Source organism: Battus philenor, unplaced genomic scaffold (genome assembly GCF_028537555.1).
Source record: "Battus philenor isolate CCGP_79_NKW_IND1 unplaced genomic scaffold, ilBatPhil1.0.hap1 SCAF_22, whole genome shotgun sequence".
Lineage (NCBI taxonomy): Eukaryota > Metazoa > Arthropoda > Insecta > Lepidoptera > Papilionidae > Battus > Battus philenor.
The window spans coordinates 4,948,800-4,962,955 of record NW_027181685.1 but is presented as its reverse complement, the minus strand read 5'-3'; the positions used below and the strand labels follow the sequence as shown (position 1 = coordinate 4,962,955).

General features: G+C 33.2%; 1 protein-coding gene across 1 annotated transcript; it reads left to right on the top strand.

Moving 5' to 3' along the window:
* Positions 1 to 175: 175 nt before the first annotated feature.
* On the top strand, positions 176 to 10,651 carry atms (RNA polymerase II-associated factor 1-like protein antimeros). The gene is made up of 10 exons (XM_068766878.1): positions 176 to 371; positions 449 to 824; positions 2,238 to 2,527; positions 3,223 to 3,421; positions 3,813 to 3,995; positions 4,942 to 5,018; positions 5,417 to 5,620; positions 6,036 to 6,177; positions 8,362 to 8,556; positions 10,505 to 10,651. Exons 1-10 carry the CDS (start codon positions 304 to 306, stop codon positions 10,559 to 10,561), a joined length of 1,791 nt encoding a protein of 596 aa, XP_068622979.1. The 5' UTR covers positions 176 to 303; the 3' UTR covers positions 10,562 to 10,651.
* Positions 10,652 to 14,156: the final 3,505 nt, after the last annotated feature.

Sequence of the window (14,156 nt, the reverse complement as noted above, 5' to 3'; positions counted from 1 at the left end):
GATACTTTAATATTGACGCGGAACTCATTTGTTATAAATTTGCGGTGAAAGAGTGTTTTTTGCGGAGAGCGTAATGAATTAATGTTTTATATAAATAAAATGTAATACTTGATCTGGCTCCATGCACTTGATCTTTTGCCATTTCTATTAATAAAGTATAGAAAAATGATGTAAACGTCAAACATGTTGTTAGGATGTGTTGAACTAAAATTTGTTAAAGATTGGACGTTGGCAGAGAAAAATATTTGCTAATTTTAAAAATTTAGATTCATTGAAATGTTCTAGTTATTGTATAACAGTAAAATGCCACCAACAGTTCAAACAAACGAGCCTGAGCGGGAGAAACGTCCGCAGAGAACTGGCGAAAGAAGGTTAGCAATTGTAAAAGTAGTAAGTATTTAATGATGAAAAAGGTTCTTTTTGTAATATTTGTTTAATATATTTTCAGATCAGAATTAGTAACCAGAGTTAAGTACTGCAATACACTGCCTGATATACCGTTCGATTTAAAATTTATTACATACCCATTTTCTTCTATGAGATTTATCCAATATAATCCAACATCTTTGGAAAAAAACTATCGGTATGAGGTTTTAACTGAGCATGATTTAGGAGTTCATATAGATTTAATCAACCGCGACATATATCAAGGAGATGGCAATGCATCGTTGGACGTAGCTGACGAAAAGCTTTTGGAAGATGATGTTCTTACTCCCCAAGACTCAAAAAGGTCTCGGCATCATGCTAAAAATGTGTCTTGGTTACGTCGGTCCGAATATATATCTACTGAACAGACAAGATTTCAACCTCAGTCAATGGAGAAGGTAGGCTGTTTTTATGAATCAAATGTAGACACTATTCAATTAATTTAATAGCTTGTCCCCTTTATGTAATATTTGTAAGAGTAATTTATTTTTTTAGATAATTAATAGTAGATATTATTTCTGTGTACTTTACCAACCTGGTTAAAAAAATATAAACAAACTGCTAAACATACATACTCATGATAACCTTGACAACTTCAGCTTTTTGGCCAGCTTTTTGCTCCTGCTTTCTCATTTCACTTTTGCTTCAAAAAGCTAGCTCATGTCAGCCTTGTAGACATTCACTGCAAGCCATATTCCCCTAAAGATTGTAAAAATGACCAGTCTTGCACTGGCTGTATTTAGTAACTTCTCATGATCCTCTGTCATTGATTTATAGTGTGGAACAATGTGGAATTTAAGTTTTAATGTAGATTTTATTTTATCCCTCCGATTTAAACTTAACTATCATACATTGTGTCACTCTTAATTAGTTTTTGAGAGAGGCAAAATAAGTGTCAGGTTCTAGTATTTTGTATTTTATTACTACAAAAAGACTAATAAGGATTTTTTTAATACTGTTTATTGAATGTGATATCAGCTATAGGATATCCACTGATGACATAACCCTTAAAACAGTTTCAATAGGATCAATTGGAAGTGGCTTGCATTGTGCATTTTCTAATGACCTTATCAAGGTTATCTGTCTTCATTGTGGTTGGACATCCTAGACTATATTTGGTAATGGTCTCTATTCCAGAAATGTAAGACTAATGTTCATCTGTTCTGTGTTCTATGTATCAATTATTTATGATCCATAATATTTTGAAACTAATCAATGTTTACAATAATTTTTTTCCGTAAAATGCTAAAATGTAGGTGTTCTATTTTTTGTATTATAAAATTTCATATCTAAAAAAATTAAGAAAGTTATGCTTGACATGAAATACCAATGCAAGGAACCTGCGCATAACACACCATATCTTCTAGCACATACCCTCCTTGCTATTGTGTAAATAAATTTGTAATTCAAACCACTAATTGGCAAAAGAAAGGTTTAACTAACTACAGAATATTGTTTTTTTTTTTTAGAAAACTCACTTTATTATTTGTAGGGTTTATTTGTACCACTTTGCCAATAACATGTTTTTAAATTATTGGTCTATCTATATTGTATCTTTGCAATAGATAACGAGAATAGTGTCATTGTCTTATTTCATTATGGTATTAAACAGTTTTTTCTGACAACTATTTTACACAATAACAGATTTTATTAAAAGTATTTTAAAATTTAGACATGATTTGATAGTTTAATAACTGTCATAGTATTGCTATATCTAAAGATTTTTGTAAGCATTATGGGTACAACCTTACCATAAGTGTATTACTGTCAATGTACTTTTTACTGAAATTACTGTGCTCGATGTTTTAAAGGTTGAAGCCAAGGTGGGTTATAATGTTAAAAAAATATTCAGTGAGGAAACACTGTACATGGATAGAGACAGTCAAATTAAGGCAATTGAGAAGACCTTTGAAGATAACAAGAAACCATTGGAGAAACATTATAGCAAGCCTGGTGTAACACCATTAGAAGTCATGCCTGTGTTCCCCGATTTTGAGATGTGGAAGTACCCTTGCGCCCAAGTTATTTTTGATACTGACCCTGCACCTGCAGATAAGAATACTGCAGGACAAATGGAGGCAATGTCACAGGCTATGATTCGGTAAGTAAAATATTAATAAACTTTTTACTTAAGAAGAAAGTATTGTTATAAAGGGTGGGCCATAATAAATTTCTCTGAAAATAATATAAATAGAGCACATTTTGTGCTTTGTGAAGAATATTTTTTATCAAGGAAAGCAAAGGTTTTCAAAAACACACCTTCAAATTTAAGCTATAGGAACTGTCACTAGTGTTTCTCAAATTATTTGCTTTAATTCAGCAAGTGTTTTTTGGAGATTTCAAATTAATTTCAATAAACATATTTCAAGAAGACAAACTCGACTATTTGGTGGTTATTCAATATCACCACTGTTCAATATGATTTGCTGGGCAACATTTGTCAAAGAACCTCCACGCTGGTATTAGATGTGTGACAAATTACCCTGTCCTGCTGGGACCATGTCATGAAGTAATTGGGCTCTTGAAGTTTTATTTGAAAGAAGGTATCTCAAAAATATGAGTAAACTTTATTATGAACCACCTTTATTATACATTTATATTATATATTTCTATATCTTGGTTATTTTATATCTTGTTTATTATATATTTATATATCTTGGTTATTGTGTAGTCTCAGTCAAATGTTTTGTAAGAAGGCAGTCAACTTTTGAAAAATACATAAAGATGTTTGTCAGCAATGAAAGTAAAAGAACATAGCATGTTGAAATGTATAATATGTTGTAACCTTCTTTACAGAGGTGTGATGGACGAAAGTGGTGAACAGTTTGTGGCATACTGTCTTCCAACGGAAGATACCATTCTGAAGCGGCGCCGTGATGTAACTGAGGGTATACCATATATGGATGGTGATACATATGAATACAAAATGGCTAGGGAGTACAATTGGAATGTTAAAAGCAAAGCCTCTAAGGGCTATGAAGAAAATTACTTTTTGGTAAGTTTGATTGTAAATTTAATTGTTTTCTCATATTCATTATTTCAGCTGAAGCACACTCACTGCTTGATATGTACTTCTTTCATAGATTTACAATCTAGCATAGATGGGTGTCCTTCACTAGGCTTGTTTATCTATGGTTTCCATTCCAGAACTTCATGGCCCAAGTTGGCATATGTTCTGTGCTCTATGTGACCAGCTCACTGCACTTGCGATTCCGCTGGGCTATTTCAATTACTTTTGTTTGTGTATATATCTCCTTATTCCTGTTTAAATCCCATAGGCAAATCATGAGTATAGCCCTGACCGACTGTCAACTTGATTTTAAGTTAAACAACAGATTTGAAAAAAACAGCAAATTTGTTAAAAGAATATTTAATTTTGATTGTAGGTTGTCCGTAAAAACTGTGTATACTACAATGAGTTGGAGACTCGGGTCCGTCTGTCGAAACGTCGTGCAAGAGCTGGAGTGGCTGCTCAAGCCTTAACTCGCCTGGTGGTCACTCACCGACCCCTCAGCGCTGCAGAGCATCGTATGCTTAGACTTAGGGAAAAACAATTGGAACCTCCACAGGTAAATATTTTATTGACCATTGATTAAAATAATGGCTAGTGCAATTGAAGTTAATTTGATGTTTTTATTTTATGTTGTATTTATTGTTAGTATATATAAATAAATGTATGTATACAAGTAATTACATGTGTTAGTATGTGTATATTGACCACTGGAAATTTTTTTTGTATTTCCTTTTGATGAGATTTTTTTGTTTTTACAAATATACGCCACTTAATACTCATGCAATCAGAAACTTTTAACAGAACTCTTATTGACCGTCAACTTATTTTTTTTGTCAATATCATTTTGGACTCATCTCTGCTTCATAAGGTATTATCGTTGTGGAGAAGAAGCAGCAACAAACTTCACAACAACAAATCTCTTAATAAAAAGTTTAACAATACAGATTTATACATATACATTTTATCAGACAAAGCCTACATAAAATTAAAATATACAAGCGACGTCATTGCCAAGGATTCCAGTCATTTAATTCGTGTATTGAATGTTAATGTTAATGTAATTAGAAGTAAATTGACGAAAAAGTTTCCTTCAATTTACTTTTAATATGCGTTTTGATTTTGATGAACAGTAGTTCAATAATGTTATGCAGAATTTTATGAAAAAATCTGATTAAGTTACAAATAAATAAGTGACTTTTAGCAGTCGAAAATTTGGTACAGCTAGTTTTTTACCATGCTTTTTAAATACACTATTTATTCGCCTATTCTTGAAATTTATTGACTATTGATAACATTCAAAAAAAGTATTACAAATATATTGTGTAATTGCAATAATTTGATATCTTATTTATAAAATTCTAGTAAAAAGGAGCAAGATTTACAAGCCAACACTTTAATTATGGGGCTAATACACATCAGAATATTCAATATGATTTATCAGACACTAATATTTAGAGCAAATATCAAATTATTTATAACATTATGATAATGCTTATTTACAGGATGAAGATGAAGAAGAAGATGAGGAGGAAGATGATGAAGAAGAGGAAAAGCAAGAGCAGAATGAAGAGAAAGAGAGGTAAGATTTAAATAGTAAGAAATTTTTGTACTATTTTTAATTTTGGTAGTGCTTAGAAATGTCATGGTGTAATGTATCGAACTTTATTATCAAGAAAGTAAATAAAACTAAGTGAATAAGTAGTAACATTAATTTGGGTATTAAATTTTTATATTCTGAGAATGTTGGATGCTCGAATTCTAGTGTGACTTATAATAATATAAAACTCAAGAACTATTGGTTATAACTTTTAAGGAATATGTGTGTTCCTTTTTAATTGATAATGTGTGGATGTTTTATTTGAACTTAAAACTACAAATACAGGCTTTGAAGTAAAAAATATTCATTAAAAATGTTTCAGTGTAAAGGTAATGTGTATTTTTAATGTTAGTTTTTATTATTGAGTGTTTTGTTCTCAGGTCGCGTTCCCGTTCCAAATCAGGATCAAAATCTCCGCAAGGATCGGAACGATCAAAAGGTTCCAACAGATCGAGGTCTGGATCAAGAGAGAAATCTAGGTCCAGATCCAAATCTAAATCGAAATCTAGAAGTCGATCGCGTTCCGCTTCCGGGTCTAGAAAATCTAGGTCTAGATCCGGCTCAGCGCAGTCTGGATCTGCTAGGTGAGTTATTGCTCATTATTAATTACTAAAATTGTACTAGCTACGAAAATATGACTTTGTTCGGCATTAGAATAAAGTTGTGTACAACACTTTTTCTTTCAATGTTGTTTTGTATACAAATGTATTTCAATCTGTGTGAAGAGTTTTTTTTTTAAATGTGTATGAAGAAGCCGAAGTAACATAGCGAAAGATAAATGAACGGCTTATATTTAAATTTTATTTAGAAATAGTAAATTTCTGCTTCTAAACATAATAAGCATTTACTTAAATTTTGAATTTTGTTTATGGCCTTCTAGTTTATATAATATATCCTTATAACGTTTTGCCACTTAATGTCAGGAATTTTTTTTCTTAAATGCTTTTTTTTTCTTAATAGCATCTTTCATGTTTTTTTTCCACTCGAATGATCTATTAGATCTGGATCAGGCAGATCTCGATCGGGATCTAGAGCTTCGTCCAGGGCTTCGTCGAGGGCAAGCTCCAAAAGCGGCAAGGGATCACGGGCCAGTTCAGCCAGTGGAAGAGGTTCTCGGGCCAGTTCCAAAGCTAGCGATAAGGTACATTTTATACATATAATCTATATATATGGTTATTTGAAATGTCTAGTAAAAGCTTTAAAATGGACGTAAAAAAGTATACATATATATATATATATATATATATATATATATACATATATATATATATATATATATATATATATATATATATATATATATATGTATGTATGCGTCAGTTTTGTTATGGGCCTATGAGTCAAGTCTCAATAATAAAACTTTGTTGAAACATTTTTTTTAAATAATGTTGTTAGTCAGTATGAAATGTATTGGCCAAAATAGAATATTTTTCAAAATAATATTCCAATCCATTTTCGAAATATAATAACACAACTAAGCTATAACTGGTAGCCGGTCATGGTGGTGATGGGCGCCGGCGGCTAGGAAGCTGCTGGTCCGCAGGCAGTTGGGCGCGGTCCAGCGGGGCTTCGCGCAGAAGATCGCGAGGACCCACAGGACCGCGTCCCTGCACTCGGCCCTTATACTTGCCGGGTTGCTTCCCCTGGACCTTCGGGTCCAAGAAGCAGCCCGCTTATTTGAAATAAGAAAGGGTCATTCCCGGCAGGTGGTAAAGGACCGAGACCTGGAGGTACCGGTCAGCTACCTGAGACTACCACACCCGTCTGGTCAAGTTGGTGTGGAGTTCTCCTGTCTGGGGGAAAGTGCGGAGGAAGTCCGACTTGCCACCGCGGCTGCCGATCTGGTAATTTATACCGACGGCAGCCGCATAGAGGATAAGGTGGGTGCGGCGTTCTGCGTCAAGCGGGGCGCCGTAGAGTCATACACAAAGAAACTCAAGTTGGGCAACTTCTGCACCGTATACCAGGCAGAGCTGCTGGCTCTAGCTGAGGCAACAGGGTACGCGGCCGGCGAGTCGGCGCAAGTCTGCGCCGTACTGAGCGACTCGCGGTCCGCTCTCGAAACTGTCGCAAGATCGGACACCCTCCATCCCTTAGCGTTAAGAGTGAAGGAGAATGTGATGAAAGTGAGAGAAAAAGGGAAGGATGTAAGGTTGTATTGGGTGAAAGCGCACGCGGGGATGGAGGGGAACGAGAGGGCGGACCAGCTTGCCAAGGAAGCGGCCCTGAAGAGTAAAAGACGACCAGAATATGAGAGATGCCCTGTTTCATTCGTCAAGCGGCAACTGAGACAGGAGTCGCTCGACGAATGGAACAGGAGGTATGTAGAAGGAACGACGGCTTCGGTAACGAGGATGTTTTTCCCGGACGCCGCCTCAGCTTACCGCGTGCTCCGCAGCATCGAGGTGGACGCGGTCTCGGCCCAGCTCTTCACGGGGCACGGGGGGTTCTCTGAGTACCTTTATAGGTTTAAGCTCAAGGAGGACCCCTCGTGCTTCTGTGAACCGGGCGTGGGCCAGACCGTGATCCACCTTGTGGCCCGGTGTCCCGCATTCGGGGGACTCCGGTACGACTTCGAGTGCCGGTCTGGCGTGCAAATCAGGGAGGACTCGATTGCCTCCCTGATAGGCGGGGAATTCAAAAGTTCATTCTTAACCCTCTGTAAAGAAATAGTCAAAAAAGCTACAAGCATTAACAAAACGCAAACATAATAAACAAATAGAAAATAGAAAATAAAGTGACAAAATGAAACATAAACCTGTGATAAATGAAAAATAATTATAGAGTAAGAAATTTATTGTAAAATATTAATAAATTGTTATTATTGTAAAATAAAAAAGGTAACATAAAAACATAAAATGGAATTAGTAATAAGAAAAGAGGAAAGAATGAAAGTTGAATAGAGCAAATGAGAAAGAAAGATGAATTGTTGAATGAAAGATAGAAAACAGACTGAAAGAAATGATAATGTAAAGAAAGAAAGACGAGTAAGAAAATAAAAACGTATGTGAAAAATATTGCTGAAAAGGTCCCTGTCCCAAAAATCAGATAGGGGTACGAGAGGAAAAAAAAAAAAAAAAAAAAAAAAAAGCTATAACTGGTCTACATACTACTTTAAGACTAGTGTTCATTATTTTGAAACTTAGTATGAGTATGTCCTTTAAGCCAAGTACATCTATTTCATTGAAGATGAACCCAATCCTGCAAAAGAGATCTGTCACTAGTTAGCGGTCTAACTGACACAATATAAATACTATATTTTACGTATAAGTGAAATATGTATAGAAGGGCTGTCTATACTTTATATGAAAATGATTTAATAAAGGGTTCGAGAGCCAGTTCAAGAGCTAGTTCCCGTGCTTCCTCTCGCGCTAGTCGGAGATCATCTAGAGCGTCATCTCGCGCGTCTTCCAAAGCATCAGGTTCGAAGGCATCTTCTAGAGCAAGCTCCAGAAGGAATTCTGGATCTGGTAGTGGTTCGGAAAGGTCTAGAAGTCGTTCAGCAAGTGGATCAAGACAGGTAATAGAGTTTGTTTTATTTTATGATATAAAACTTACAACTAGCAGATATTTTCAGATTAAAAATAGTATCAGAGAATTAAACAAGTTATTTATTATCTATATCTATTTGCTATGTTTACTTTCATCATGTCAGCCGATGACGCAAACCACAACACATATACCAAAACCACTAGATCGCCAAGTTGACCGGTATTGCGCTGCTCGTATCAAGCGACCTTTGCATTTACTTTATAATATTAATTAATAATTATTTATAATATAATATAAGGATAGCCGCCTGTGAGTCAGAGAAAAGGCAAACTACGCATAAAACCTGTCATGTCTACAGTAAACAAGAATTTGTCTTAATTACATATAACAGGGGTGGCCAAGCTTTTCAATAGTGCGAACAATTTTTCGAAATTTGAAACTGCGAGTCGCAATTGAATATGCATTTAAAACACGCAAAAAAAGTTTTTTTTTTACAAATATCATGTGTCTATTAAAGTTAGATATAATGGCACACGTATATGACAGAACTCCTAATAATACTTAAGACGCCGGTTAGATAATTTGATCGGTGTTTGGACTTCGCTAATTTTGTTGTGGAATAATAATAATAAATATTTATACCAGTAAAGTTTCGATTTCTCAGGAGTTGACATACGTAATATTAATTAAAACAATGAAATAATTGGACGATCAATCGGAGTCAAAAATAATTGTTTAAAGAACCAAAGTTTGGCCACCCCTGACATATAATTTATATACGATTTATTATTCTTGTTAACGTTAATGATGATCAATTTGATTTTTTTCTGTTGTACATATTATTATCTTCTTATTTTTTATCTTTATATTCCACATGCGTTCTCATTAGGCTGACATTATTGGTTTTTATTCCTCACTATTTTTGTTGTTTAAATTTTTGTAATATATTACATTCTGTGTTATTTTGATTTTTTTAATATTTACTTAGAAAATTTATTGCTCAACCAGATAATAAATTATTACAAATAAATAGTTTTCATCCCTAGGATAATGCAATATTATCAGAAGGGTTCAAGTTCATAAAAGTGAGTGTAATTGTTGTAAATTATACTTGTTTATAAAATGTAAATTCTTAATTTATTCTTCTAAATCCTATTCTTAATCCCCGTCCGATAAAACGCACTTTTGCCAACGCTTTTTCCAGTTCCAGAAACGGTCGGAATAGTCCTTTTATGAAGTACTTTTATAGCCTTCAAGATTTTCTTCGATTCGGTTTTTATATCCTCAATCGGCGGCAATCAAAACAGTGTCCCCGCCTTGGTCTTTTAGGTTTGCTAAATAGACAGAAGTCGTATGGAGCCAAATCAGGTGAATACGGCAGTTGCGGAAAGATGAGTCGTCAAAAAGTTGAATCATTTTGGCACCAATCGAGTTTTGATGCGTTCGATGCATAAAACAAACAGACCTACCGACCTAGGAAAAAAATTATATGTATACATATATACACATACACCACATATATATATATAATCGACCAAAATGGTGGTATGAAATGATAATTTAAAAAAAAAATTAAAGAGCACTGGCTTCTCTGTTGGAATGATCGATATGTTTATATAGAATTTAAACTATAGAGGCAACATCACGTCATCGTCAGCAGTGCATTTAAAAGAGAAATTCCACAGAAATATATTTCTTTATTTACATCGGTATAAGTACGAGTGAAGCTATAATGAAATATACTTTCACGGACCCTTTCGTTCTGTGATCTCAGTTCGGATGAAGCTGTTAAAGTCCTCGGCCTAACAGCCTCAATTTCAACCGAGAAAACACATTTAATACACACTTCTACTTTGGACATCGTGTCGTAATAACACTACAAGACCTGCCAGTCCTAGGAAGAATCCCACAAAACAATCTCAGCAACCCGTGAAATTTTTAGTTTTACAAAATTTATATTTTTGTTGTGTTTACAGGGATCTCGAAGTGGGTCTGCATCAAGTGCTTCTTCTAAACGCAGTGGATCTGATTAGCAGTATTCAGAAGATATTGACAAACTCAGCACTTTATTATGTATTGACAATTTTATTAATATAAATGAAATGATTATACCATACTCTGATATTGTTTTTTTTATTTATTAAACTCCTTTTTTTATATATAAAAGCTCCTTATTCGCACTTCTTTCATTCGCGTTTTCACTATTCCCGGATAAAAAAAACGACCCATTTAGTATATTCGCGGCTAAATATTTAATTATTCGCGGATCTTATATGTACATATATAATAATAAAAGGATTCCAATAGGTTTCCAACCCATACCCTTTGTAAATGGACTAATAAAAAAGTAAAATCTTATTACAACTTTTCTTAAACTGTTGTTATTGCTTGATATATGTTGATATCGCCAAAGACTGACATAGGCAACTTTAATAAATGCGCGTTGAGGTTTATGAATATTGACATCGTCTATTGAAAGAATTTTTAAGAGGCAAATTCTTAACGCGACTGCTGCGTGTCAGTCGGAATCGTAGCTTTTAAAAACTGCCAAGCAAGAGAAAAATACAAAATTTTTAATTTCATTATTTTAGCCTAAAGATAAATATTCAAAATGTTCTAAAATTTCAACTTAATTGATTTTTTTTTATTTTGTCACTTAGGAACGTATCGCTCATAATCTCATATATACTTTCTGTTTTCACGATTTTTATATTCGCACCACATTTATGGAACATATATCCCGCGAATAAAATGCTTTTACTGTTATGGTTATTTTCTGGTTGAATTATTATTTTGTTACGTGTCAGGGTGGGGCTCGAATTAAAATGCCACTTTATTGGCGTACAATTTTGTTACTTCGCGAACACTAAACTGTAATTCGAAAACACTTTAAATATTCACACCACGAACTCTACTTCAACTTACGGTAACGTGTCGATTATAGCTTCGTTGCCACACCGAGAAGCAAGACGAATAACTCCCCCGTCTTCCTGGAGACTGCTTCTAAAATACCGCTGGCAGATAACTTTTAGACCACCTGAAGGACGAGGCTTTATTCTATATTAGTTACCCATACTTCCTATGAAATATGCAATAAAGTGAGGGACGAACGATAGAGTCCGCATAACTTTATTGCCTTGGTTACCTCAACTATACCTTTTTGATGCACGCCATCAGCCCCGATTGGTTCAATTTTGAAATTCGTTTTTTGTTCCCCGCGACTCCTTTGTCATATTTTGATACATTTAATTTTTTTCCTTTTCTTCTTCGTGCAAAGTAACTGTAATTTATGTATTATTGGTATATGTATACGTAATTAATATTTAATATTCCAAACTATCTAGTACAATGTACTTATCTACTACTTGCAACTTCTTCCTGTTCGTCTAAAAGAAATTGCCTCTAATAATATAATCCCAATTGTACTTTTTTTCTTAAAATAACTGTGTTTTTCTTTCTCGTGTAACGTGTACATTAAGGGCATTAAATAAATTTAATACTGAAGAGATAGTTTGCGGGCCACATTTCTGAGCGGAATCGGCATAAAGGAAAAAGGGGAGAGGGGCAGTCTTCCTTCCAGACTTCTTCAGATGTGTGGCCAAAATAGAGAAATGCATTGGTGAATGATTAAGATTGGTAGATTATCTAGCAGTGAATGAATGCAGTACTAATATTATATATGTAGATAGATTATACAAATTATAATGCTTCAATTAATAGTGCTTTTATTAATGAAGATGTTAACTAATGTTTAAATTTTCACTCATTATAGTCGTAAGTATTCAACTGACTGAACTGACTTACCTCGAAACACTAAAACCATTGCCATAAAAGTATAAACATATTTCTAAAATCTTGCATTATATGAAATGAAAAATTTATTTTTTATTTGTCGTTTTTTAATAAAACATTAAATGAATTAACATTAAACTAGTTAATTTGGTCTATTTGTTCAACTGCGGCAAACAAAACTTTTTAAATATTGCGTTCATAATAAAAATAAAACAAAGGTTCTAGCAGTAATTTATTAGTGCGTTTTATATTATGTCATAAAAGTTTAAAATATCCAGTACATTAACCTGTTGTTTGGCTATGACACATAGATTTGTCGTATAATCGAATTTCGAAATGTATCTAGCTTAATATATTATTAAAAATTCATTATTTTTATAGTTAAAGCATCTTTTACCGCAATATGAAAAAAATCCGCGTCAATCACCGATTTATCATATATCTCAAATAGCGGTTAAGTCCACTAGATAGAGCAAGTCTGAACTACGAAATATTAATTCACAAAATTTTTGATTAGTGAATTAGGATATGAAAATATCATCGGTAATTGATGCCGAATTTGCATGCCACGGTAATAGTTGCTTTAGTTGTATCCAGTTTTTTCAATATTTTTTTTTAAAGATGTTTTATTAAAAATTATAAATTTTACAAAATTTTCAATTTCATTGTCAAATATTTGTACAAAATTTTACATGTTTGTTTTGTATGAGTAAAAAGATTTAAAATGTTACATAATTAATTTTGTAAAAAATACATTGTATATTGCACATTGGTTACAAGTTGTTTGTTATATGTCTATTTCTAAAGATTTAGTGTAAATTTATTTTGCATTTATATAATTGTATCTAAAAATGCAATAAAACGAAATTAAGTAAGTGAATTGTGATTACTTGTTTATAGTCTAACATAAAGCATACATAAAGAATGACAAAAGTAACAAATGAATTAAATTATTGATTTTACAATTATTATTAAAATAAAAAATTATACATGCTTTTGTAATTAATTTATAACTCGTTGAACAGTTTGTAACTTAATCTACAAGGTGATTTAGATATAATAGATGGAATAGCTTTAAAGAGGTGAAAGTATAGCATTTGATCATTGACATCTATTTCAAATCAATAATTATTTATTATATCAAGTAATCCTAACTTTGAATCACTATATTATGATTATGTTATTTATTATTTTTGAAACGATTGATTGTTAGTTAGGGTCTACCATACACGAACTAACAGTAAATGAGCTCAACTTTCACCCATTTAAAGGGTTTACACCTATTTCCAACAACCTTGTATAAGAAACATTTACAACAAAATTTGTTGCCTAACTTCAAGGCAGCTCTGGATTCTGTCACGGCGGCATTCAAATCCATGGCGAGGCCCTTCATATTGGCTGCGAGTTTGGAATAGTGTAATACAACTTGTATTATACTTTGACAGAAAAATGAGCAATACATTCACTTTGTTATAGCTATTACATCTATTAAAAATCATCAATCTAAATAAATCACCCTGTATATTAATGTGTAGCTTGTATATTTAGCTAAAGTGTAAGCCTTGGAGTAACATACATAGGAATTTTGTATCGAAAAATTATAGAGATGCTAGTAGGCGAGTGAAAAGATTGAATGAGACGAATATAGTTTCTTTTGTTATTTCATCTATTAGTAATGCATTGAAGCCGTTTCCATAGTTTCATTACTTAAAATTAATTTAGGTAAACTTGAATCAGAATGTCCAATTTCTGCATGTAACACTACAATAAGGGGTTTAGTGGTTAGAAAAATATTGTTTGCCATGTTTTTAAACAAGAGGTCAATTATTTTTTATA